At 32.2% G+C, this 25822-nt stretch overlaps 1 protein-coding gene and 3 non-coding genes across 4 annotated transcripts; 1 reads left to right on the top strand and 3 right to left on the bottom strand.

The window, feature by feature from the left end:
- Positions 1–13398: 13398 nt before the first annotated feature.
- LOC103498352 (putative disease resistance protein RGA3) lies at positions 13399–16962 on the top strand. The gene has a single exon (XM_008460928.3). It carries the CDS (start codon positions 13541–13543, stop codon positions 16760–16762), a length of 3222 nt encoding a protein of 1073 aa, XP_008459150.2. The 5' UTR covers positions 13399–13540; the 3' UTR covers positions 16763–16962.
- A 2624-nt stretch (positions 16963–19586) lies between these two features.
- On the bottom strand, positions 19587–19710 carry LOC127144100 (small nucleolar RNA SNORD14). Its single transcript, XR_007815722.1, has one exon. It is a non-coding gene; the product is annotated as a small nucleolar RNA SNORD14 (small nucleolar RNA).
- A 75-nt stretch (positions 19711–19785) lies between these two features.
- LOC127144098 (small nucleolar RNA SNORD14) lies at positions 19786–19907 on the bottom strand. The gene has a single exon (XR_007815721.1). It is a non-coding gene; the product is annotated as a small nucleolar RNA SNORD14 (small nucleolar RNA).
- Positions 19908–19964: 57 nt separating this feature from the next.
- Positions 19965–20064, bottom strand: LOC127144119 (small nucleolar RNA Z157/R69/R10). Its single transcript, XR_007815740.1, has one exon. It is a non-coding gene; the product is annotated as a small nucleolar RNA Z157/R69/R10 (small nucleolar RNA).
- Positions 20065–25822: the final 5758 nt, after the last annotated feature.

Raw genomic sequence — 25822 nt, 5'->3', positions numbered from 1 at the left:
GACAAAAAAATATTCAAATTGCTAAAATTGCATGTTTTTTAGATATTTTATTTATTTTTTATTCTAAAACAACCCTCTCGTAAATATTCTCTCCCTCCTACGTTTTTCCATTTTCTCAAACATTCAACTTTTTGCAATAACCAATCCAAATCAAGTTAAATATTTCTAATAATTCTTAATTTCTCTCATTTCTAATTTGTTTGTGTAACACCCTAAAAATTTATGGTAAATTTTGTTACTTAATTATCTTGAATAACTTATGATTAAATTATTATGGATGTTAGATAATTGGAATTCAGGATCATTAGACTATTTGTGTTCCTACATAATCACCAATCAGATTTGATAAGCTATTTTTGTTAGAAGATAAGGTCGATCAAATAGAAGTTTATATGTCCTCATCCCACTTTAAGATTTATCAATGTGGGACAAAGATTAATAGCTTTTGCTATTTGGGCCAAGCCCAATAAGTCATTTCCAATAATTTTTCTTCATTTTTGTTATTTAGTTTATGTTCTTCGTTTTTTGCAATTTCAAAACCAATAATTTATCTTCTTCTTCCATCAATCTTTATAGAGGAGGATTCTGTAGGTATGGGACTTAGAGATCATGAGGGTATATAGGAGCAAATGAATAGTAAGAAATCGATAAGATATAGAAAAATGAAATTGTGAATTAGACGTATGAGTAAATTTGTTTTATACCTAGAGAATAAAATATGGTTATTTGATTGATATCTAATTTTTTTTTTAAACTCTTAAAGAGTTGAAAAAACACATTTTATTATAGTTATCCAAATCGTAGAAAAAATCATCATAATAAACTGGGATATTTTGTAATACCGGAAGGGAAACAATAAAGAATTGTAATAATGTTCTGAATTTGGTGTGTACTAAAAACCCAAACAATACATCTCTAATAGATGGACTACGTCGCATAAACCCATGCCAAATAATTTACCGAATTCACTCACCAAGCACTAGTTTTAGTGGCAAGTTCAGATCGATCATAAGAAGCACACTAATTCTTAATCAAACTAAATTTCAAACACATAAACAAGGGGATTAGTAAAAATTGTTGGCAAGAAAGTAATTTGCAAGAAACAAAAAATAAATTTTTAATTATTCTATGTTAAAGAATCTAGCTTGGGTAATATGATTTCTCCCTTATCCAAAGAAATCATTTATCAAGCTATCATTACCTATCTATATGCAATCTTCACCCAGCCAATTTAATTGAAAAAGCCAGTTAAATGGTCCCAAGATTCTAATTAATTTAGCATGCGATATTGAGGGCTCGTTAACGTTCTCATTCCCTGATTCCTATTTCCCATTTCCTATTTCTTGTTCTTTATTTCTTCTTTTGTTTAGAACAAGAAACGAGAACAAGAATGTGTTTGATAACTGTTTCTGTTACTTGTTTCTTGATAAAAAGAAGCAAAAACAAACAACGTGTTTGATAACTACTTCTTGTTTCCAATTTCAGCTTATTTTTGTTTTCTTAATAATGTCTTACATTAAACATATAGTTGTGAATTGTGCAACATGCTATCAATATATATTTTACAACATGCACATTTTTATTACTTTTCTCAATCATATAATAGATGGATACACCCATATGATCCTAATTTACTTTACCATAAAGGTCAACAAAAATTTCACCTATAGCACTTTCAGAAGAAGCCTTGCTGTTGGGTAAATCCCACAATTGCAGCTTCTTACGAGAACCCTAAACTTCATTAATTATTATTTCAAAGGAAGAAATAAAACTTCATCAAGTACGCCAACTTTTTTCTGATATAAACTTCATCACACCAAATTTTTTCTGATACAAATTGAAATTTGGCAACAAAGATAGACTTTAATGCAACCATGATCATCTCCAATTATGTTCAAACCATCTCTACACCACATTTTAACACTAGTTAGAACATAACATAACAAAGTTTGATCTTGCTTGGGCTCATTGTATCTATCAAATAAAGGTTCACAAGAGAAACAAAGTTGCGATTGGATAGTCGCACTTTCAGGATAGAGTCCCGATACACCACAACAGCCAGCTGTGTAGTGATGGGTGGCTTCAGATTTGGCATCACAATAGCCCTTCCAAAGGTACTAGAATTGCATGTTAATAGTTCATGACAATAATGAACTATTGAAAACATAGCTAAGCCATCTATGAAGAAAATAGTTCAGATCGTGCATTGCTAATTAGCTTGTCCCTTTCAAAGATTGACTATGTGATCAGTGTATGAAGAAAATAAAAGGTCAACACACACAACAAAGATTTAAAATCAAAACAATAACAATCATGGAGTGGAGATTTAGAAAAATTCTAGTCTCATATAATTGAATAGAATGACAATGAATCAATAATATGAATAATTAGGATTGAAAATACTGATTCAATTCTACACAAGTTAAAAATGGATTTTAAAATCAAAGTAAAATACATTCACCATTATTTCAAATAGTTGTGAATACTTACACAGTTCCAATTTTCATTTCCAGATAGCATTCAGTTACAATAAAGAAAACAAAATTTATAAAAAAAGAATGAAATAAAGAAAGAAAGGAATTCTAATCAAGAAATGGAAATTGTATGAATGCAGATTAAGAAGAAGATTTACCCTTCCACTTTTCGAGATTACAAAAACGGGCTCGCTAGAGTCGTCCTTCTTGCTCTGTGAATCGATAACAATGAATTTATTACTGTGATTCGTGTTAGAACAAAATCCAAGTTCATGTAAGTTGAATCCATGGTTGATCTTCTCAGAAAAATGTTGAAGACGATCAAGCTTTCAGAAATCAAACAAATTTGATACCAAAGATGTTTTTGCAAGAGTTTAATGGGCTATTCTATGTGTTTTTTTAGAGATAGAATTGTTTTTTTAAAATGGAAATACCCGTTATGCCTTTAAGAAGAGCCACTATTTGCGATCACCGGAGATGATGGATTCGTCATCAAGTGCTTAAAGATGGGATGGGTAAGAGATTGAATACGGAGAAGCCATGAAACTTTTTTGGAAGAAGAGAGAAATGGAGAAGCCACGAAGAGAGAAAAAATATGAGATCAAAGAGAAACGAAACAAGAGAAACTATTTTTTTTTGTTCCCACAAATTCCTTAATTTTTTAGAAACGTTTCTAATTATTTTGATTACGAGAAATAAAAAACGTTACCAAACACATTCGTTTCTTAAAAATTAGAAACAGAAACAAAAAACAGGAAACAAAAACGTTACCAAATGGGCGTTGAATTTCCTAATAGCATCAAGTATTAGAGATACTTAGGTGGAATGCTTCATGCGTCTAATTGACATTCAATAGGTTCAATCCTAGGTTCCTAACCTATTGCATCTAACCAAATCTTATCTAATTGTCACGAGTCAAAGATTCAATGCAAAGCAAATGTTATACATTCTCATGTGTTTAATATATAACACATTTGCATTCAAAATTAGAATTGAAACCAAAGATTACAATAGAAATAAGTCTAAGCTCTCATAAATTCATAGTGATAAAGGGAAAATCTAAGAAACTCAAGCTAGAAAATGGTACCTTAGCATCTCATCCACATGTTGAATGATAAGGAATTGTTCAGGAATGAAAAACACATGAAACAACTCAGAGAAAAGGTTGGAAGATTAGGGTTCAAACTAATGGCGGACACTATATATATATATATATATATATATATATATATATTATGTTCCACAGTGCTGGGGTCCCCAAGGTTTCTCACATGGATCAGGTCGTGTCAACACAGTTCGGAGTGCTCGACGCCCAAAAGCAGTGTTACGATACTTGGCCAATTGTGCAAATGGGCAGAAGCTTCTACCATTTCGGTATCTCACCTAGTGTCTTGAGCATGCTTGTTCAGGGCGTTGTTTGCCTATGATCGCATGCCCAAACATCCTGAAACCTTTTAAGTAATGTTTATGTTTATCTTATTTTTATGTTTTGTGCTTAGTTTAACTTATTGCTTGCATTTTGATGTCTCTAACCTTTTAAGTGACATTTCACACTTTTCATATGTAAGCCTGTCAAAAGCTAAAAAAAATTTAAAATGTACTATAGGGAAGACCCACTAGTTGAATCCCTAACCAAGACTTGTTGTACCCTTTACAAATTAAGCTTTCTTTGTAATTGACAGTCTTCAATGCTTTCTTTATTGACTTTTTCTAAAAAATTTGAAGGGAGACTACATCATATAGTGAGTTTTCCCTCGACTTTTGGATTTAACACGATTGACTTGTTGACTGAGTTAGAATAAGTGTTGCACAATTGCCCATCCCATGGTTGAAAGGTTTTGATTATGATAATTGGTATCAGAGCCTAGTTGGCTTACTGATGGTTAAAATCTTGAAGACCTTAGCCTCTCATAAATTCATAGATAGAGCACCTGCTCTTCAAAATCTACCTAGTGGAAGTTCCTAACTTCGTCCGCTTCTAGGAAACCTGTATTCAAGAATTTTTTTAGAAACGTAACGATATTGATGAGGTGTTTAGTCGCCTCAAGGGATTACCCATACAAGAGTTGTTGACAAGGGTTGACACTCTAGAGACAAAATTTGTAAGAATTGTGAACTACGAACGTGGGGACAGTTCGGCGGGCTCTGTTGCCCATATAGAAGAACATGTTGGTGAGTTAGATAGCTCTTAAAAGACGGTTATGGAAATGTTGAATGGCATGTTAGAAGATTTTTTAGCTTTCCTCCATGTTGTTAGAAATGAAATCGCAGATGTCAATACAAGGGTGAATCTCACGATGCAAGTGATGGTAAACCAAGTTTCAGTTTCAGGAGCAATCTCAGTTAATAGAATAAAGATCCTTGAACCTAAGCCCTTCCGTATGGCAAGATATGCAAAAGCCTTGGAGAACATCTTTGATATCGAGCAATACTTCAAGGCCACAAACACAGTCACAATAAAAGCCAAAGTGATGTTGGCGACTATGCATATAGCTGAAGATGCAAAGTTATGGTGGAGATCCCAATATGTCGATATTCAGGAAAGGGATGCACAATAGACACTTGGGACAATTTAAAGAAAGAACTCTGCTCATAATTCTTAGCTGAGAATGTTTAAATCCTTGCTCAACAGAAATTTTGTGAATTAAAACACATAAACAGCATTTGGGAGTATGTGAAGTAGTTTGCGGGGCTAATGTTAGACATACACAATATTTCAGAGAAAGACAAAGTTTTTTGTCTTGACGAAGGCCTGAAACCGTGTATGAAAACCAAGTTATATGAACAAAGGGTCCAAGACTTTACATCGGCATATGCAGCGACTGAATAACTGTTTGCTCTATTCAACGACTCTCAAGATGTGAGACGTCACCAAAATTTCTAATCTTGAGGAAACAAGAATAACCGTGTGGGTTCTTCCAAAGCCGTTGAGGGAGACAAATGTCTTAGTAGGAACCACAAGCCTTTCCAACCAAATATAGGAAATACATGGTGATTAGGACCACATTTGGCTAAAGAATGTTCGAATCAAACCGCCTTAATGCCTTCAAGCCTCTTTAACCTCATATTCAAATGACAAATCTAGTCAAGCAAAGGGCGAAGTTGCTCAGATAGAAGAAGGTGATGATCCTAGAATGGGGGCCTTGAAATTTTTATCGTCTCTCTAGAATAAGGTAGGGGAGACAAGTGGGCTGATAGAAAGGGGTCTAATGTACGTTGACACCTGAATAAACTAGAAACCAACCAAGTGTACTATGGTCGATTTCGGTGTAACTTATAACTTCATAACAGAGGTAGAAGCCAAATGATTAAGTCTCCATTGGGAGAAAGACATAGGAAAAATGAGGCAGTAATTTTTGTTGACCTAACTATCATCGGAGTTTTGAAACGAATGATGATAAATTTGAGAGGATGGAACGACCCTGTAGACTCTATGGTCGTAAAGATGGATGACTTTGATATGGTACTTGGAATGGAATTTCTACTTAAACATAAGGTGGTACTAATGCCTCTAGCCAAAGGTTTAGTAATCACTAGATCTGCCTCTACTATTGTACAGATAGACATTTGCTAGCCTAATGGGTTAAAAATGATTTCGGTCCTACAACTGAAGAAGGGCCTCGCTTGCAAATGAACAGGCATTCATAGCCATCCCACTTAAGTCATTGGTAAATCTAGAAAAGTCAGTCACAAAGACATTTTGTTTGTCTTAGAGAAGTATAGTGATGTGATGCCTGACAGTTTACCCAAATCTCTACCTCCACGAAGAATGTTAATCATGAGATCGAATTACTACTAGGGAAAAACAACCAACGAATAATGCTTATCGTATGGCACCACTAAAGTTAGTCAAACTTTGGAAATACTTGGATGAGTGAAGGATTTATCAGACCTACAAAAGCTCCATATGGAGACTCATTCCTCTTCTAGAAGAAGAAAGATGGAAGCTTACAGTTATGCATTGACTATTGTAGCCCGAACAAGCTCACGATTCACAACAATATCCACTCCCCATAATCACTGATCTATTTTCTCGAAGATAGATTTGCGATTGAGATATTAACAAGTAAGGATTGCTGAGGGAGATAAGCCCAAGACAACATATGTCACAAGGTACGAAACATTTAAATTCCTTATAATGCCCTTTGTTGTTACCAACACCCCTGCAACTTTTTGCATACTAACAAACGAGATGTTTCATGAATATCTTGACAAGTTTGTCGAAGTCTACTTATACAACATAGTGGTCTATAGCTCAACAATGGAAGAACACAAAGGCCACCTTCAAATTTTTTTTTTCAGAAACTGAAGGAAAACCAATTATATGTCAAGAAAGAAAAATGCTCCTTTGTGCAACATTGGATAAACTTTCTGGGTCATATAATAGAATGTAGACGAATTGATATGGAAGAAGGAAAGATTGTTGTAAATACATGATTGGGAAATACCAAAATTTGTTATGCTCCTTTCTCGGATTAGTCAATTACTTTGGGCAATTTATGGAAGGAGTTGTGAGGCTCTGATCGTGATCTGCCTTTATGTGAGGTCCATATCCGAGAAATGGAGTCTTGTTGAAGAAGAAAAGTATCAAGTAGTGGGATGATAATCCTTCTAAAATGAAAAGATTGATCATTCTAAGGATAAAATTTAAAGAGAAGGAAGCCGCATTGAAAGAAAGCGATGGAAGAAAAGTTGACACAAAAAGAAGTCAGAAAAAAGTCACAAGGAAGAAAAAGCTGGGAAAAAAGGAGTTTTAGGTTCCAAAGAAGATAGGAAAGGAAGGGTTTGGATTTCTGAGATGATAAGGTTTGCATTTCGAGGGAATGTTAAATCGAGAGTTGACCGTTGGTTTACTTTTCGGGCTTGGTTTAGCTGCATTGTGCGACAAGGCGGTAAAGTGACACATGTAAAGTTGTAATTCGAAATTGGCAGGTAAAGAGAGTAATCGATCCAAAGGATTAGTATAAGTAGGGGTGAAAACCTAAGAGAAGTGTTGTTATTCTGGAAGTCTCGTTAGGAGGGTGTAAGTAGTTGAGTTGCTACTGAGAGAGTTTTAGGCGAGGAGAGATGTTTAGGGAAGAAAAGGACTAGAAGCTTGCGTGAGTGACTTTCTTAAGCTAAACACTCCTGTTAAGGTGATTTGTATGTTAATATTTTGTAAACATTTTCTTGATAGATTCCTTTTGAGTCTAAGTTATGCATAACGCATTCTGTATCTCTTTATGTTATTTTGATGAATGCATGCAAACCATTAACTTTATTCCTATCAAGTGAGCAATGCTTATGTGGTGTGCACATAATGTGAATGACGTCATGTGAACGACTGATACAACAGAAAAATGATGAATCGAGAAACTTTCCAGATGTTGTGGATGGAGTGAACATCATAGTAGCTCAATCGCAAGATACTGGCGAGTGTAAATTGCAGTAGGATTGGTGAGGCGAAAGATTCATAGTATTGGTGAAAATGAATAAGAGAAGCTAATGTGAGATTTATGTGATTTATGAAATGTGATGTTAGAAGACACATTTGAGAAATGAAAATTTTTTGTGCTTGACTTGTATTTCCAAAAAGGTTTTCTAAAATCCTTACCCGTTATTTATTTGGCTTACGTGTTTAAGTTTTCCTTCTTCAGGTAATCAGACTTCAAGGCCAAGCAAGAAAAGATAAGATAAGTTGTGACGCGAGAAAGTTGATCAAGTTATCCGTCCTCAGATGGTTTAAAGTTATTACGTCCAAAGAGGGTAGCATCCCAGTTTTATGTGTGGGATGAATCTTATCTTTAAGATGGATTGCTAGGCGATCAAGGAGAAGGATACGAAAGAGGTTCTTATACTTCTGAACACCTTGACATGAAAAGTAGCATCCCAATGGAGGAAGGAAGGCCCGGAGCTTAGAACTTAGGTTTTATTTAAGTGGTATGCGTGGAAGAAAATGTATTTGTAAAGTGTTGAACTAAGTAATAAAATCAGAGTTGTATTCTTGTATATTTCCATTGTGTGATGTTTTTATCCCTGTAATGCTTATTGCTTAGTAGTTTGAATTTAAGTGTTGAAGGCTAGAGGATTAAGCTAAGTTGGTTGTTTTAGTGTTTTCCACTGTGTTGAGATGTGAAGATCTCCTGAGTTTTAAAGTTGGAACTCTGCGATGGAGAACGGTTGAGAAATTTTGCTTACTAGGCGTTCAACTCGTTATCACATGAAGAGGTACACGTTGAATGCATAAGCGGTCATGCCTCGTTCTAATCACATGAAGTGGCCAGCTGGATGGGGCGTGACACTTTACTGGATAAGACTTCATGCGGTAGAGATAGCCTATGCGATACGAAAAGACTACGTAGGAATCCTTTTTGGGATATAAGCTTACTTCACTAGGAAGTGATGATGTCATTATCACATAAGAAAGTCGGTAATTGATTTGACTTTGCCGCCCAATCCAAATCCAGAATAAGGATATGGTAGAGACATGTGGCGTTCTAACATTGGACTAATTCTCACCGTTGGCAGAAGTAATCATTTCGACATGGAAAACTTCACCTAAATGGATTCTGATCCTTATGAAGCTGCTTTTATCCTAAGCTTACTAAAGAGAAATTAGAGAGAACTTCCAAGATCTCTCGAAAATTCTAATCGAGCCTGAACTCGGTCGAAAAGTATAAAGGATCTCGTGGGTAGTAACTTGCTATTGTGACTGTGAGTGGTTATTCTTTTAAAATGTTTTCCAAAATAAAAGAGATTTCTAAAATGTGTTTAAATTCTTACTATGTTTCTATTGAAACTATGAATGACATGATTTCTCTTATGCATTTCTTAAAATGCGTATGATTTATAGATGAATTAGACTTACATATGAACTAAAATGATGCAATAAGATGATGTGTAGTTAAGAAATGCATAAGATTTGATATAAACTTGTAATGATGAATTGAGATTATCTTTTGTATCCTATGCAATGAGGATGCCTCATACTTGCTGCGTGATTTGGTATGAGATGTCTTATCCTTGTTGTGTGTCTGGGATAAGATGCTCTATTCTTAGTGTGTGTCTTGAAATAGAATGTCATATTTATGTTGTGTGATCTTGAGTAGGATGACTCATATTTGTTGTATGATCTGGTATAAGATGATCCTTGCTTGTCGTATGATCTGGCATGGGAAGACGCGTACTGCGTAGTGAAATTGATGGAACTTGCTAAATGTGTTGAGATTACTCTGTATAGTTGCAACTTGGCAAAAGAGTGTAGTAAACACTTGAGCTGAGGAAATGGTACAAAGATGTAATTGAATGTGCAGAATGACTACTCGACGGAAAAGATTATGCTATGCGGACGCATACTATGTGATATAATGAATGAAAGAAGTGACTATTCTTTGTGATTTATGAATTGTTGATAAAATTAAGATGTTAAAAAATGCTTAACACCTAGAATGATTATTTTAAACTCAAAGATATAAGGATTGCCATACATATTATTTATATCGTTTGATTTGGCAAAATGTTTATATTGCGCTAAGGCAAACTTGGTTGATTAAAGGTGTTGATAAAAGATCCTATTCATTAGACATTCTCGTCTAGCCTTTCGAATGTTTTGTTTTAATTCCCCCTCCTTCCAGGTAGCGAAGGAGATCTAGTATTGAACTTGCAGCCTTATTCGCTTATTGTGCCTTTCTGAGAACGAATCATTTTAGTAGTGGCTATTGTGAACTTGTATAGCATATAGTAGCTAGGCGAGGAAAGTCGAAGTGTTGTTTTAAGTTGTAGTGGTTTTGTAAAGAAATGTTGTATATGTCACCAAATTAGCTAACCAAGCCTTTTTCCACTTGGGTTGAATCATAAGTATACGTCATCCATTCTGATTTGATTGCTAGCTAGCTAATAACCATATCAACTACAACAATATATATAATTACGAACATTAAACATAAATAAAAAAAAATCCAAAGATTATTCATAGAATTGATTAAAAGATCTAAATCTCACAAGTTACAACATCAAAAAAATCCTCAATGCCTAAGCTAGAATAAGTACCTTGACTCCTCATTGATATATCAATTGAGGAGGATGACTTCTCATACATCAAATGCTAAAAAATAGAAGAAAATGTAGAGAGAAAATAGAGAAAGTGAGATGGGATCGAACTATGTGAACCTAAATTGCAAAATTATTTTAAATTATAAAATAGTTGAAGCGTCATGGTGCTGCGTGATGTGAGTGGGAAATGTTGAATTGGAGTGTCATTGCGCTATAAGGGAGCGTCGTCACGGTCTGTTTAATGCTAACACACATTCTCCATACCCAAATGACTCTCGAACTTAACTATAGTTTCATAAACCATTTTTTTAACTAAAATTGTTTATTGTATTTTTGTGTTTAATTACACCGTAAAAAGGATTGATGACAATTTCTTTTAATTTTTTATAAAATTAACCCCTTTTAAGGACATTGGCCTCTCCACTTCACCTCGAGCACCTGGCGACAACACATACTTGATTAATGCATCTGACGAGATGAGGGCATTTTGGGAATAGGAAAAAACCAAATAAAATTATTTGTAACCATACATACTATTTCAAACCTATTTTTCCACATTTACAATATTTTAAATGTTAATGACATGGATTAGGAGCGCATTTATTAAGAGGCTAGCGGGGGCACGTGCCCCCCTCGCATTATCGATTTTTGTATTTTAATATTAATTTTGAAGTGTCATACTATAATATATATTAAACAATGCTTTATTTTTATAGAATTTTGGTTTTGGTGTAATGGTTGTGGCCCTATTTTCTAACCTTGAAGTTAGAGGTTTGAATCCTACAAATTGTAATCTTTTTTATTTCAAACAATTTTCTATCTTGATAGACGAATCAAGAGATATATTTTCAAAGGAGATTTATTGGAATCATCCATGTCAATAATACAAGTGCTCTATCAATTAAGGAAGCTATTGATGGTTTTTTCTCTCAACATGGGTTAAGTATTATTAATGTGCGAGGATAATGATATGATGGAGCAAGTAATATGCAAGGTAAGTTCCATGGCTTGAAAACACTTATTTTGAATGAAAGTGAATGTGCTTTTTACATTCATTGTTTTGCTCATCAACTTCAATTACTTGTCTCAAGTCTTACAAAGAAAGGATCAGGATATTGTGAATGCAATGAATTTAGTCAACATTTGTAAAAGTAGACTGCAAGAAATGAGAGAATCTGGTTGGGATTCATAATTGGAAAGAGTTTCTTATTTCTGCAACAGTCATGATATTGAAGTTCTTAAAATGGATGCTATGTTTTTAGCTCGAGGACGAAAAAGTCAAAAATCTCAACCAATTACAAATTTGCATCATTATCGTGTTGTAGTCTTCTATATTGTCATTGATATGCAACTTCAAGAGTTGAATAATCGTTTTACTGAATCAAGTACTGATTTGCTTCTCTGTATGGCTTGTTTGAATCCAAGTAATTCATTTGCTGCTTTTGATAGACAAAAACTTAGTTGACTTGCTCAGTTTTATCCAAGAGACTTATCAGCTATTGAGCTCTCTATGCTTGAGGATCAACTTCAAAATTATATTATTGATATGCGTTCAAAGTTTGTTGAACTAAAAAACATTGGTGATCTTGCAGCGAAAATGGTCGTTGCGAAAAGAGATAAGGTCTACCCATTAGTTTATCGATTGCTCACATTGGCATTGATTTTATCAGTTGCAACAGCTACCGTAGAGAGAACATTTTCTGCCATGAATATTTTGAGACTCAACTGCGAAATCGAATGGAAGATCAATGGATGAATGATTGTCTTATAGCTTATATTGAGAAAGATTTATTGGATAAGTTAAATAATAAACTTATCATGAATCGATTTCAAAACATGAAAACTTGTAGAGGACAATTGTAATACGTATTAAATTAATTAATCTTTGAAACTATTAATATTTTTTTTACATTTTCTAGTGTGTTTATTATATTGTGCTCCCTATACAAAATTTTTGGATATCCCACTAACATGGATACTAATATCGAATGAAAAATTGCTAGATGATGTAATTTCCGAAAAAGAAAGTACCGTTTTCTGTTTCTCTATATCGATCACCAACGGAAACCAAAGAATTGTCTGTAGCTTAAAGTAGCATTCAACGGAGAGGAATTTTATGAAATAGTTTCCAAGTGACAAAAGATTTGTACGTTGTGATATGATCAACTACACAACTTACAATAGTGAGAAAAAATAATAATGGATGATGAATCATCAAATGTTACAACTTTTTCCTATATCTTAAAAATAGTTGAAAAATTAAAAGTAATTATATCAAAATATAATAAAATGTCACATTTTATCATTCTATCACACCGATGAATCATCAAATCTATAAACTAATGTATATTTTTCAATTAATTAATTAATTTTTTTTAATACGTTAGAATCCTACTAGACAAATAATGAAAATTGAGAGATAATTTTAAAATTAGTGACAGAACTGAACTTTCTTTCCATCATGATTTGGAATGAATTAGTTATACTCTTAAATATGTAATAATTTTAATTTTCAAACTTTAGTTTGTAATAATTTAGTATTTATATTTTAAAATTTATAGTAATTTAGTTATTGTATTTTTTTTTTTTTTTTGATTTGTAATACTTTAGTATCTTTTCCAGGTAGAAATTAAAATCTCATCAAACTTAATTGTCAATTTTTAACTTAGTATTTATAATTTATAAACAAATTTGGCTTTTAATTAGTCTATCAGTCAACTGGGTGTAGAGAATTTCATTAAAAAGATCAAATTGCAACGAACTAAATCTTTGATTCATGAAGTCACTTTAAAAGTGTTTTTATTTATTTATTATTTACTTTTGTTTGTTTGTTGGGTTAGGTCAATTAGGGAAGAATATAATGCCACAACCTTTAATTTCCGACCACATAATTTCATTTCTGTGAAGTTTCCTCTGTCTAAGTCCACATTGACTTACAAAAATCACTTTGATTCATACATCCTTTGGATTTTAGATCTAATTCTTCTCCAAATCATTTGAGCATTCTTTCTGAGAGAGAACCTTAGAATTGCACGATGGGTGATTTCCTATGGACTTTTGCTGTGGAAGAAATGTTGAAGAAGGTGTTGAAGGTTGCACGGGAGCAAACTGGCCTAGCATGGGGCTTCCAGAAACATCTCTCCAAGCTCCAAAAATGGCTACTCAAGGCTGAAGCTTTCTTACGCAATATCAACACGAGAAAATTACATCATGATTCTGTGAGGATGTGGGTGGATGATCTTCGGCATCTTGTTTATCAAGCCGATGATCTATTAGACGAAATTGTTTATGAAGATCTTCGACAAAAGGTCCAAACAAGAAAAATGAAGAAGGTGTGTGATTTTTTTTCTCCTTCTACCAATGTTTTGATCTTTCGTCTTAACATGGCAAAAAAAATGATGACTCTTATAGCATTGTTAGAAAAGCATTACCTTGAGGCTGCTCCTTTAGGACTTGTGGGGAATGAAAATGTAAGTCCAGAGATCGATGTTATTAGTCAATATCGAGAGACAATTTCAGAACTCGAAGATCATAAGATTTTGGGGAGGGATGTTGAAGTTGAAAGTATAGTGAAACAAGTGATTGATGCTAGCAATAATCAACTTACATCTATCCTACCCATTGTTGGTATGGGTGGATTAGGAAAAACAACTTTGGCAAAGTTAGTTTTCAAACATGAGTTGGTTAGACAACATTTTGATAAAACTGTATGGGTATGTGTCTCTGAACCATTTATTGTCAACAAGATTTTGTTAGATATTTTACAAAATCTAAAAGGTGGCATTTCTAATGGAGGGGATAGTAAGGAGGTTTTACTTCGTGAACTCCAAAAAGAAATGCTTGGGCAAACATATTTTCTTGTGCTTGACGATGTTTGGAACGAAAATTCTTTTCTATGGGGTGAGTTGAAATATTGTTTGCTCAAGATCACTGGAAACTCTAAAAATAGTATTGTTGTGACTACAAGGAGTGCTGAAGTTGCAAAAATCATGGGAACATGTCCTGGTCATCTTTTAAGTAAATTATCTGATGATCATTGTTGGTCCTTGTTTAAAGAAAGTGCAAATGTATATGGACTATCAATGACTTCAAACTTGGGGATTATTCAAAAAGAGTTGGTCAAAAAAATTGGTGGTGTACCATTGGTTGCACGAGTTTTGGGAAGGACAGTAAAGTTTGAAGGAGATGTTGAGAAATGGGAGGAAACATTGAAAAGTGTGCTAAGAATTCCGGTGCAAGAGGAAGATTTTGTTTTATCTATATTAAAATTAAGTGTGGATCGTCTACCATCATCTGCATTAAAGCAATGTTTTTCATATTGTTCAATTTTTCCGAAGGATTTTGTGTTTGAAAAACAAGAACTAATTCAAATGTGGATGGCACAAGGTTTTCTTCAACCACAAGAAGGAAGAAACATGACAATGGAAACTGTAGGAGACATATACTTCAAGATCTTGTTGTCACACTGCTTATTTCAAGATGCCCATGAAACAAGGACAGAAGAATATAAGATGCATGATCTTGTATATGGAACAAGGACAGAAGAATATAAGATGCATGATCTTGTACATGATATTGCAATGGCAATTTCAAGGGATCAAAATTTGCAACTAAATCCTAGCAATATATCGGAGAAGGAACTTCAAAAGAAGGAGATTAAAAATGTTGCATGCAAGCTACGCACGATTGATTTTATTCAAAAGATTCCTCACAATATAGGTCAACTGACATTCTTTGATGTGAAGATAAGAAACTTTGTTTGTTTGCGTATTTTAAAGATATCGAAGATGTCTAGTGAGAAGTTACCGAAGTCAATAGATCAATTGAAACACTTGAGATATCTAGAAATTGCAAGTTATTCAACGAGATTAAAATTTCCAGAGTCTATTGTTTCGCTTCATAATTTGCAAACATTAAAGTTCCTATACTCATTTGTTGAAGAATTTCCAATGAACTTTTCAAATTTGGTAAATTTAAGGCACTTGAAATTATGGCGAAATGTTGACCAAACGCCTCCACATTTAAGTCAATTGACTCAACTTCAAACATTGTCTCATTTTGTAATCGGGTTTGAAGAAGGTTGTAAGATTATTGAATTGGGACCATTGAAAAACTTGCAAGGTAGTTTGAATCTTTTGTGTTTGGAGAAAGTTGAAAGTAAAGAGGAAGCCAAAGGAGCAAACTTGGCAGAAAAGGAGAATTTAAAAGAGCTAAACTTAAGTTGGTCCATGAAAAGAAAAGATAACGACAATTACAATGATTTGGAAGTGTTGGAAGGACTTCAACCAAACCAAAATCTCCAAATATTAAGAATCCACGACTTTACAGAAAGGCGTTTACCTAACAAGATTTTTGTTGAGAATTTAATAGAGATAGGTTTGTATGGTTGTGATAATTGTGAAAAGCTTCCAATGCTTGGACAATTAAACAACTTAAAGAAACTTGAGATTTGCAGCTTCGATGGCGTTCAAATTATAGACAACAAGTTCTATGGTAATGATCCAAACCAAAGAAGGTTCTTCCCAAAGCTTGAGAAATTTGTAATGCAGAATATGATCAACTTAGAGCAATGGGAAGAGGTAATGACAAATGATGCATCATCAAATGTTACAATTTTTCCCAATCTTAAAAGCTTGGAGATAAGTGGATGTCCCAAATTAACAAAAATTCCAAACGGGTTACAATTTTGTAGTTCCATTCGACGTGTGAAAATATACCAATGTTCAAATTTGGGCATAAATATGAGAAATAAGCCGGAATTATGGTATTTACACATTGGTCCGTTAGACAAGCTACCAGAAGATTTATGTCATCTCATGAATTTGGGGGTAATGACAATTGTTGGAAATATACAGAATTATGATTTTGGCATCCTTCAGCACCTTCCTTCCCTTAAAAAAATTACTTTAGTCGAGGATGAGTTGAGCAATAATAGTGTAACACAAATTCCTCAACAACTTCAACACCTCACTTCCTTGGAATTTCTGTCAATTGAAAATTTTGGAGGCATCGAAGCTTTGCCAGAATGGCTAGGAAACTTGGTATGTTTGCAAACACTCTGTTTTCTTTGTTGCAGAAATTTGAAAAAACTACCTTCTACAGAAGCAATGCTACGTCTCACTAAATTAAATAAATTGTATGCTTGCGAATGTCCAATGCTACTACTCGAAGAAGGTGACCCAGAGCGAGCAAAACTTTCCCACTTTCCAAACGTGTTGGCTCACCGCAACACGTTCGAGAGTTGTAGGTTTTTTTGATTTTCACTCTTCAAAGCAAAATGTGTACTGAAGTTTTCAAAAGACAGACATTATTATTATTATATGCTCCAACCCCACTTGACACTCTTAATAAACTTTATGGAATTCATACACCAGAAAGTGTCGTACTTACGCACTAGAAAAATTGTATGATATTTAATAATTAATTTATTTATTCAAAAGTTGTAAACTTTTTTAAATCCATGCCATCTTTTTAGTTTTCAAATTTTTGATTTGTTTTTAAAAACAAGGATAAAAAGTAGAAACTAAATTGTTACCCATTTGATATATATAACAACAAACAAACAAGAGTCATTGTTTTTGTCCTTTGCAATAATGTTTGTATTTTTTACTCAATAATTGAACAAGAAAATATTTTTATCAAAATATAGAGAAACTAAATTGTTACCCATTTAACTAATTTTTAAGTATTTCTTTTATTTAATTATATATCTATTTTTGGTTGTTTGTTAGGTTGGGTAAGGCACGACAATGTGAGAATATGTAATATAATTTCCAACTACATCTCATTTCTGTGCGGCTTCCTCTGTCTCCAAGCCCATGGTGACTGATTATTTGTTTATACACCTTTTGGATCTTTGATCTAATATAATTCTTTCCAAAATTATTGGAGAAATTTTCAACGGAAAATGGTTATTGTGTACCACATGTGTAAATGATATTTTAGTAAACAAAATAAGAAAATACTAAAAAAACTCAAATGTAACTACCATCTTGTTGTGTGACAGAGCTAATTGGAATTTAATTGGAATAGAGAATTAAAAGAAATTTATTTGGTGTAATATGTTTGGATTAATTAAATATATATTTATAGATTAATTATGTATATTTAATTAAAGATTTTCGGAGAATGTTATTAATTATATAATTTTGGTTGTATAATTAACAAGTGGAAAGTAGATGATTATATATTGCGAATTATTATGATGTTTTTATGAATTATCTTAAATTATTTTGGGTGTTATCTCAACAAATTGAGCGAAAATTGAATAATAATAATAATAATACTAATACTGATAATAACAATAGTAATAATAATAATAATAATAATTTGATTTATGGTGATTTTTTTTTTTCAATTTTTTTGGTTGAGTATATCCTCTACAAAAGGCAATTCCTCGCGTCAAAAAAACAAAATAGAGTGTATTTGTAAACACATTCACCATTTCTCCCCTAAAGATATAAAGATATGAGTTTAGTTTCAACATCCCTAATTATTAAAATTTAAATCAATTAATTCACAATTTTTTATATTTTATATTATTTATCAAAAATTTATTAAATAATACTTATAACAAAATTTTAAAAATTGAATCTACAATTTGCTTCATTTGACGTTGGTAGTGTGTTTGTGACGGATTCACGAGTTTACTCGATAAGAAAATCTAAGCATGAAGACTTTGAAGAGTTTGAAGGAAACAAGTTAGGGTATTGATAGTTTCTTGAATATTGTATTTAGGATTTAATTTTTTAGTTAGGCAAGAGCATTTGACATTGTTCAAACAATTAACTTTTTATATTTTTTGATTTTATTATTTTATCTATTTAAATAAAAATTTATCATTCATCCAAGTAAATTTTATTGTTAGCATGAGTAATAAACCATAAAAAGCAAAATCAAAAGATTTAAATCTATAGAACAAAAAAAGGCCCAAAATTTGTAGAAGGCATCACTTGAAATATGAATAAATTAAAGAAAATAGAGGATAGTTACTCATAACATTTTCTTCCATGACTATAATAATAAAACTCACAACATTTTCTTCCATAACTATAACAATAAACTTGAATACAAGCCTTCTCAAGGTAAGAACTTTGTCTACCTTAATTATATTTCAAGAGGACCAATCATTTCTAAAATTAACCATCATTGGAGATACATTTTTATCATTCTTTCTACCCAACCTTCATCTTTTATTTATTATTATTTTTTTCTCATTAATCTTCTCTTTCTATTCATTATTTCAACTTTTTCTCTTGTTCTGTATTTTATTTTCTTATTACTTTTTACCAATGAAAATATTTTCATTGATTTTATCCACATGAAATTTAAACAATATAATATTTTAAAATATTGACTTAAATTAATAAATTCACTGGCAACTAATTTTTTATAAATTAACTACAATAAATTAAAAACCACTAAAATATTTTTTATTGGCTTCATCCTCGAGAATGTGAAGGTTGAATTTGGCATTTTAAACAATTCCCCTAAATTAAATTTAATACTTATTATTACACAAAATTGTGAGATAACACAATTTAAGCAGTCCTTTATTTATATCAAAATTTATATTCCAAGACATGGTTTTTGCACAAATATAAAACCCGTAAACCGACTTCTATACATTTTGATTTAGAATTTCCACGTCAGTATGAAATCGAATTTCCTATTAGGATGCAATGGTTTCATTTAATCCAAATAAGCCAAAAGGTGTCCTTCCATCATACACCAACTCTTCTTTCCTTCTGAATTGCGCAGCATCATTTGATCATTTTCCAAAAAGATTTCAACTTCCAAAGGGGCTCACAACTCTCATGTAAAAATCAATATCTAAATATAAGCATTCCGTAAACCTAAACCATTCAAGATTCTTAGGACAAAGAAAAGGTGACCATAACAAGGATTTCCTCAGCTAAAAGCTAAATGTGATCGATAAGCTTCATCAGGCAACAAGATACAAGAGCCGAATGGTCAAAGTAAATCGAACAACAAAATATGACAAAGCTACAATGATCTCATAATTTACAACCAACATAAGCAGTCAAGCAAGCCTGTTCAGAAGTTTTTTTATAAGAAAAAGGTTTCAGACATCCAAGGAAGGAATAAAGCAGCATTAGCTCTCAAGCCTGGCGAAGGCGAAAGCTCTTAGGCGGCCACTGCGAATGTTCTGAGAAACAAGCCTTTGGAATTATCATCATCAACACATAATCCAAATCATTCAAACAACAAAACATGGTGCAAATTTTAATTAAATTCAAGTATATAAAAAGAATTTAAAGAGCTCAGACATCCAAGGAAGGATAAAGCAGCAATAGCTCTCAAGCCCGGCGAAGGCGAAAGCTCTTAGACGGCCACTGCGAATGTTTTGAGAAACAAGCCTTAGAGATATCATCATTGTTCGAACAAGATTCAGATAAAAAGACAATCAAACTGATAATACGAATCAAGCAAATTGAAGAGAGTGCTCAGACAGCCAAGGGTATATCAATCAGATACCGGGAATAGTACCCAGATCAGAAACTCTAGTCCATAAAAACAGCATCGTCACAGCACTTGAACGATCATATATATACATAATCGAAAACATAAAACAGAAGATAAGGATTGAATGAGGTTGAAAGGGGGAGAAAAAAGAAAGCTCTTTTAATTAAATTAAAAACTACGAAACATACGAAATGATAAATAATGCACCAAAATCAAAAGTTTCTGTAGAGATGAAAATCAAGAATAGTGGAATAGAGGGGGTGGGATGGTGAGTTTATACTTTATAGGGCATCGACTGATAAATTAGGGTTTTCGTAGAAGAGTGGTTTAGGGTTTCTTTGATGGTTGTATCGGCGCAACTCATGGGCTGGGCCTCAAACGTAATAATACTCGAAAAAGATTAGGAAATTGTCTTACCACCCATTTGTTTCACTATTTTCGTTTACCGCCAGGTTAGCATATATAATTGAGAATTAGATTCACATTATTAATATATATATATATATATATATATATATATATATATATTATAAAAAGAAAAACTTTCATAAATATAACAAACGGCTAAAATATTTACGGTTGTGTAACAAAAGCTACGAAGTTAGTCATTTTTAAATATTTCGAGTTTTTCCTTTTGCCTTTCTTCTCTTTTTTGCTGCAATTTCTTTCATCGTCTTTCTTATTTTCTCTTCTTTTTTTCTAATGCGATTTCTTTTCATCGTCTTTCTTCTTTTCTGATTCTTTTTTTACATTTTTTAATATTTCTATCATCTTTCTTCTTTTTCTCACGATTTCTTTTCATTGTCTTTCTTCGACGTCGTTTAAATTTGGGTAACTAAATATAAACGATGTAAAAAAAATAGCAAAATCTAAAAGATCGTGTATAAAGAATCTTGAAAAAAAATCATTTAGATTGGAGTAGCCAAATGTGTAAAAAAAAAATAGAAATCTAAACAATCGTGTACCAAAAGAATTAGAGAAAAAAATCATGTATCAAATTTTGAAAAAAAAAATCGTTTAGTTTTGGAACGGTCAAATCTAAATATTGTGTAACAAAATTAAACAAAATCAAAATTAAACAAAATCAAATTCTTATTCTCTACCCTTCACCTTTTTCTCCGAACGTCCTCTCTTAGAGTTTCAAGTGAATGTTATATTTGTCCATCGCTTTCATCTTTGTTCAATTTCAGACAAACAATCATCATAACAAAACAGAGAGAATGTAAGTTCTTTTACAAAGTAGGTTTGTTTCAAAATCACTTTCGAAAATATGGAATGTCGCCCAAATAAACTTAAGTTATACCTTAAATAATACTAAACGATCTTTTAAGTTTATTTAGGCAATCATTTATAAAATGTTGGACAATCATGCAGACAAACCTAGACAGTCGTTTATTAAAATCTTTGTGATTATTTAGTGTAGGTTGGGGAATTGCTCGATATTTATGGCAAATTGCTTCACATATTTGTACAATTTGGTGGGAAATGAGACCCGTTCAAAAGAAACTATGTTAGGGGTAAGATGAAAGGCTTGAAATTTAGAAATGATATGACATATACTGAATTTGTGAATATTTTGCACCAACGACTTAATATCAATTTGAATATGTTTCATATACATATCAAGTGGGTTGTTATGATATATTAGTTCTTGATCCCCTAATTGAAATAATTGATGATGAAGATCGTAGCTTCTTCTAGAAGGCGGCAATGCATCCAAATGTCGTTTTTCGTATTAGTTACAGCAAAAGAAAATGTAGAATAGATACAAGCGATATGTTCCAGCAGGGTAATCAAACGATTCGAACAATTCCATCACATGATATTCCCACTATGTCTCAATGTATGATACATTGCACCATGTAACTCGGGTACGAGATAAATGGATCTTGGGATGGTCACAACGTCCAATCAAGATGTACACCACGATTCGATGGCAATGAATATGGTCAACATTAAGGTCCATAAACATTTCCATCAAATTATATTCATGTCTCGCACCCACCTAACTTCATTTCATCAGTGGGGATGGCTTCAGTACATATTCAATCCACTATGTCAACCCAACCATTCGTAGATATATATCATAATTATTAGGTCATCTTATGACGATGTCATTTTAATCCCTCATGATTTTCTCAATGAAAAAACATAAGGATTGATCAAAATTTATTTATGAAGCATGATTTATCAGTTAAATTGTTAATACTTGCAATGAGAAAGAACTTTGATTACAGTGTAAAGAAGTCAACGAAAAGCTTGCTAACAATACGTTGTTTGATTGGAGGAATGCAATGAGAGTTTATGCTAATAAATTGTTAAGGAGTGATTCGTTCAAAGTGATGAAGTACTAATGTGACCATACATGTTCTCTTAAAATTAGATTGTGTAATCATCGACAAGCAAAAAGTTAAGTTATTAGACACATAAACAAGCAATATATTATCATAACAAGCAATAGATTATCGTGTTACTTTCTTTGGCTGGAATATGTTCCTGTCCAAAGACTTGTAAGATGGATCTTAAGTATAGGTCCACCTAAGTATTCGGGGTATTGTTGCTTACTTACTTCTGGTGATTATGTACTTACTGGAAGTTGATACGCCAATGTAACATTTTATAACGTCTTCATTGTTTGTAAACCTAAAATGTTTAAAGAGATCCTCAATCTCTGAACATATTTTCATCTCTTCGTAAGATACCTTGGTTCAAGTATGAGCCCTTGTAGCCTCTCATCACATGTGTCCCTTTCTATAGTTACCTCGATTAGCCACAACCCAGTTACCATTACTTTCTACCTCAATATATTGAAGCTTTGTAACATCCTATCTCTCGTCTTTTACCTCCCTTAACAAGAAATGGTGGAACAACTAACCATGTCGATGTCCAACGATGGACCAAAGCAGGTTTTCCTAAATATTTCCATATGATATATGGTATATTTATTCTTAATCATAGTGTGAATTTTGTAGACTTTTCAAGGAACGGTAGCATGGAAATATTTCTCATAAGAGATAGCTATTCATCAGAGATAGCCATCTTAGCAAACTATCAGAAAAATATAATATACATTTCAGTAAGAAAAAATTTCATAAACATAACAAATCGGCAAAATATTTACGGCCCGTAGAACAAAGCTCATGAAGTTAGTCATTTTTTAAATATTTTAAGTTTGTCCTTTCGTCTTTCTTCCATCTTCGTTTGTTCCATCATCTTTCTTCTTTTCCTCTTTTTTTTCCATTCTTTCCTCTTCGCCTATCCCATTGTCTTTCTTCTTTTTCTTTTTCTTTTTTCCAAATTGTTATTTGGTTCATCGTGTATTAAATATAAAAGATCTTTTTTTCAAACTTTTTTATTTGGTTTTGTTCAAGAGCGTGTACTGAATATAAAATACTGGAAAAAAACGACGATTTGGGTAGCCAAATCTAAACGATCGTGTAAAAAAAAACAAATCTAAACGATCATGTACAAAGAATCCTAAAAGAATCGTTTAGATTGGGGTAGCCAAATCTAAACAATCGTGTACAAAAAATAAATAGTCGTGTAGACAAATCTAAACGACTGTGTACCAAAAGAATCTTAAAAAAAATTGTTTAGCCAATCTAAACGATCGTGTACCAAATCTTGAAAAAAAATCGTTTAGATTTAGCTACCAAAATCTAAACGATCAAATCTAAACAATCGTGTATAGAGAATTTAAAAAATAAATCATTTAGATTTTTCTACCCAAATATAAACGATCGTGTAACTAAATCTAAACGATCTTATAACCAAATTAAACGATCGTGTATAGACAATTTAAAAAAATCGTTTACGACCAAATCTAAACGATCGTGTACCAAACGGTCGTGTATCAAACAATAGTCAAATATAAACGATCATGTATCAAATATATTACGCACGGTATTGATGTGGTTGACTGGCCATTTTCGGTATTTTCCACTGTGGGCTTTTTCAGTTTTCGAAGTTGTTTTATACAGCGTAAATATTTCGCCGCTTTGTTATATTTTTTAAAAGACCCCCTTTTGTAATTAATTAAGTTTAGTTAATTATTTAATTAATGTTTTGATGATAACAAATTTTGATTTTTTATTGATAATTTTATTATTTTGAATAGTTCATACCTTAGAGCTTGGAACAATGATTCTGACACCTCTTGAATCACCAAAATCATAGTTCAAATGAAAAAATATTGCTAAAAGAAACTTAAGAAAGAAATACCCAAGATGGTGACATGGCAACCAAATAATCAAATTAAACCAACTAGAGAAAGAGATTTGGAGTAACGGGAGAGTAACACATGTAGCTTTTGTTCTTTTTTGAATCAACTTTTAAAAAGAAAATAAATTTTATCTTATTATTTATCTTTATGTCTAATGACTAGTTTTTTTAAAAAAAAATGGTGAACTTGTTCTTATTTTGATTTTAAAACAAATTATTTTAAAAAGATATATTATTATATTATTGTTTGTGTCTAATGACTAATTGAGCTTAAATCTCAACCATTCAATTTTCTTTTACTTACATTCAAGGACCCAAAATGGTTTTGAATTTCAATATCTTTCTCCTTTTTTTCCCCAAATTTTAAGAACTTTGTTTAATTTTACCATCCCCAAAATTATAAAAGTCACTATTCTTATTCTCTCAAATTTTCGATTTTCATTTTTTTTCATCTTGTCATTGAGAGAATTCTTATTGTATTGTGAGGATTAATTGTTGTGAGCTCAAAATTGTATACTCATTTTTTTAAAAGAGTTTTCTTTTGTGTGTTTTAAAGCTTCAACATTTTGTGATGGTTGGATCCTAACCCGTAGAAAAGATCGGGTTTTCTCTTGAACCCGAAAAATGAGCAAGCAACGGTTCAACTATAACCTGTGAAAATAGTTAAAAGCAGGTCTTCAATCAAAATCCCAAGAGGTGATTAGGAAAGTGGATGTAGGTTGAGTTTGACTAAATACTACGAAATTGCAGTGTCTTGTTCTCAATCCTAAGAGTACTCTTTTTTAATTATTTTTTCATTTCATTTTAGTTGTATATTCTTGTTGGTTGAGATTGATTGTATACTCTATTACACACTCTTTTATTAATCTTGTTTCTTTTATTAATTAGTTCAATTTGGGCATATTTATTAAAAGGTTTAATTAAACCCTATTCACTCCCCCTCTAGGGTTGCCATGTCGGTTCAACAGTTAGTAGAAGATATGGTGCAAGGAGAAAGGTTAGAAGTGTGAAACGAGGTAAATGGTGAAATTATGGATGATGAAATTTGTTGGTTTTTTATTATACTCTATAATAATTTTATGGATAATTGGTTTATTGTTGTTTAATTATTTAATAAAAGTTATTATTCTCATTATTATTCAATTGCATGTTATTGTATGGTAATATTCATAAATATGTTATTATATTCTAAATGTCCCTAATCGATTATTATTGTGGGAACAATAATAAATTAAGATTAATATGAATTATAATTGATAATCATAAGATGATTATATACGTAGAGACAAAAGTTATAATCATACTTTATTATTAAAGAATAAGAATTGAACGGATCGTATTTGAGATTATTACATGGACAAGTGTCATAAAATAATCTCAAATAAATGATTGTTTTGATCCTTATACATAAGATTATCATAGTGCCAAACATAATAATTAATCTATTCTGATACAATCAAACGTTATCTTAACCAGATAATTATAAAGGTTGTACTCGAATTCGTCATGAATTATGTAGTGGACAATGATTAATCAAGATGAAATTTATCTTTCTTGTTATGGAGAGATATCTCTAGGGCCATTGATGTGGTTGTGGAAATGCATGATCG

Source organism: Cucumis melo, chromosome 11 (assembly GCF_025177605.1).
Source record: "Cucumis melo cultivar AY chromosome 11, USDA_Cmelo_AY_1.0, whole genome shotgun sequence".
NCBI lineage: Eukaryota > Viridiplantae > Streptophyta > Magnoliopsida > Cucurbitales > Cucurbitaceae > Cucumis > Cucumis melo.
The sequence above is the reverse complement of the archived record's forward strand: the minus strand, read 5'-3'. Positions and strand labels throughout refer to the sequence as shown.

Coding starts and splice junctions, on each gene's coding strand:
- LOC103498352 (XM_008460928.3), top strand. CDS start 13,541: ATGGGTGATTTCCTATGGACTTTTGCTGTGGAAGAAATGTTGAAGAAG.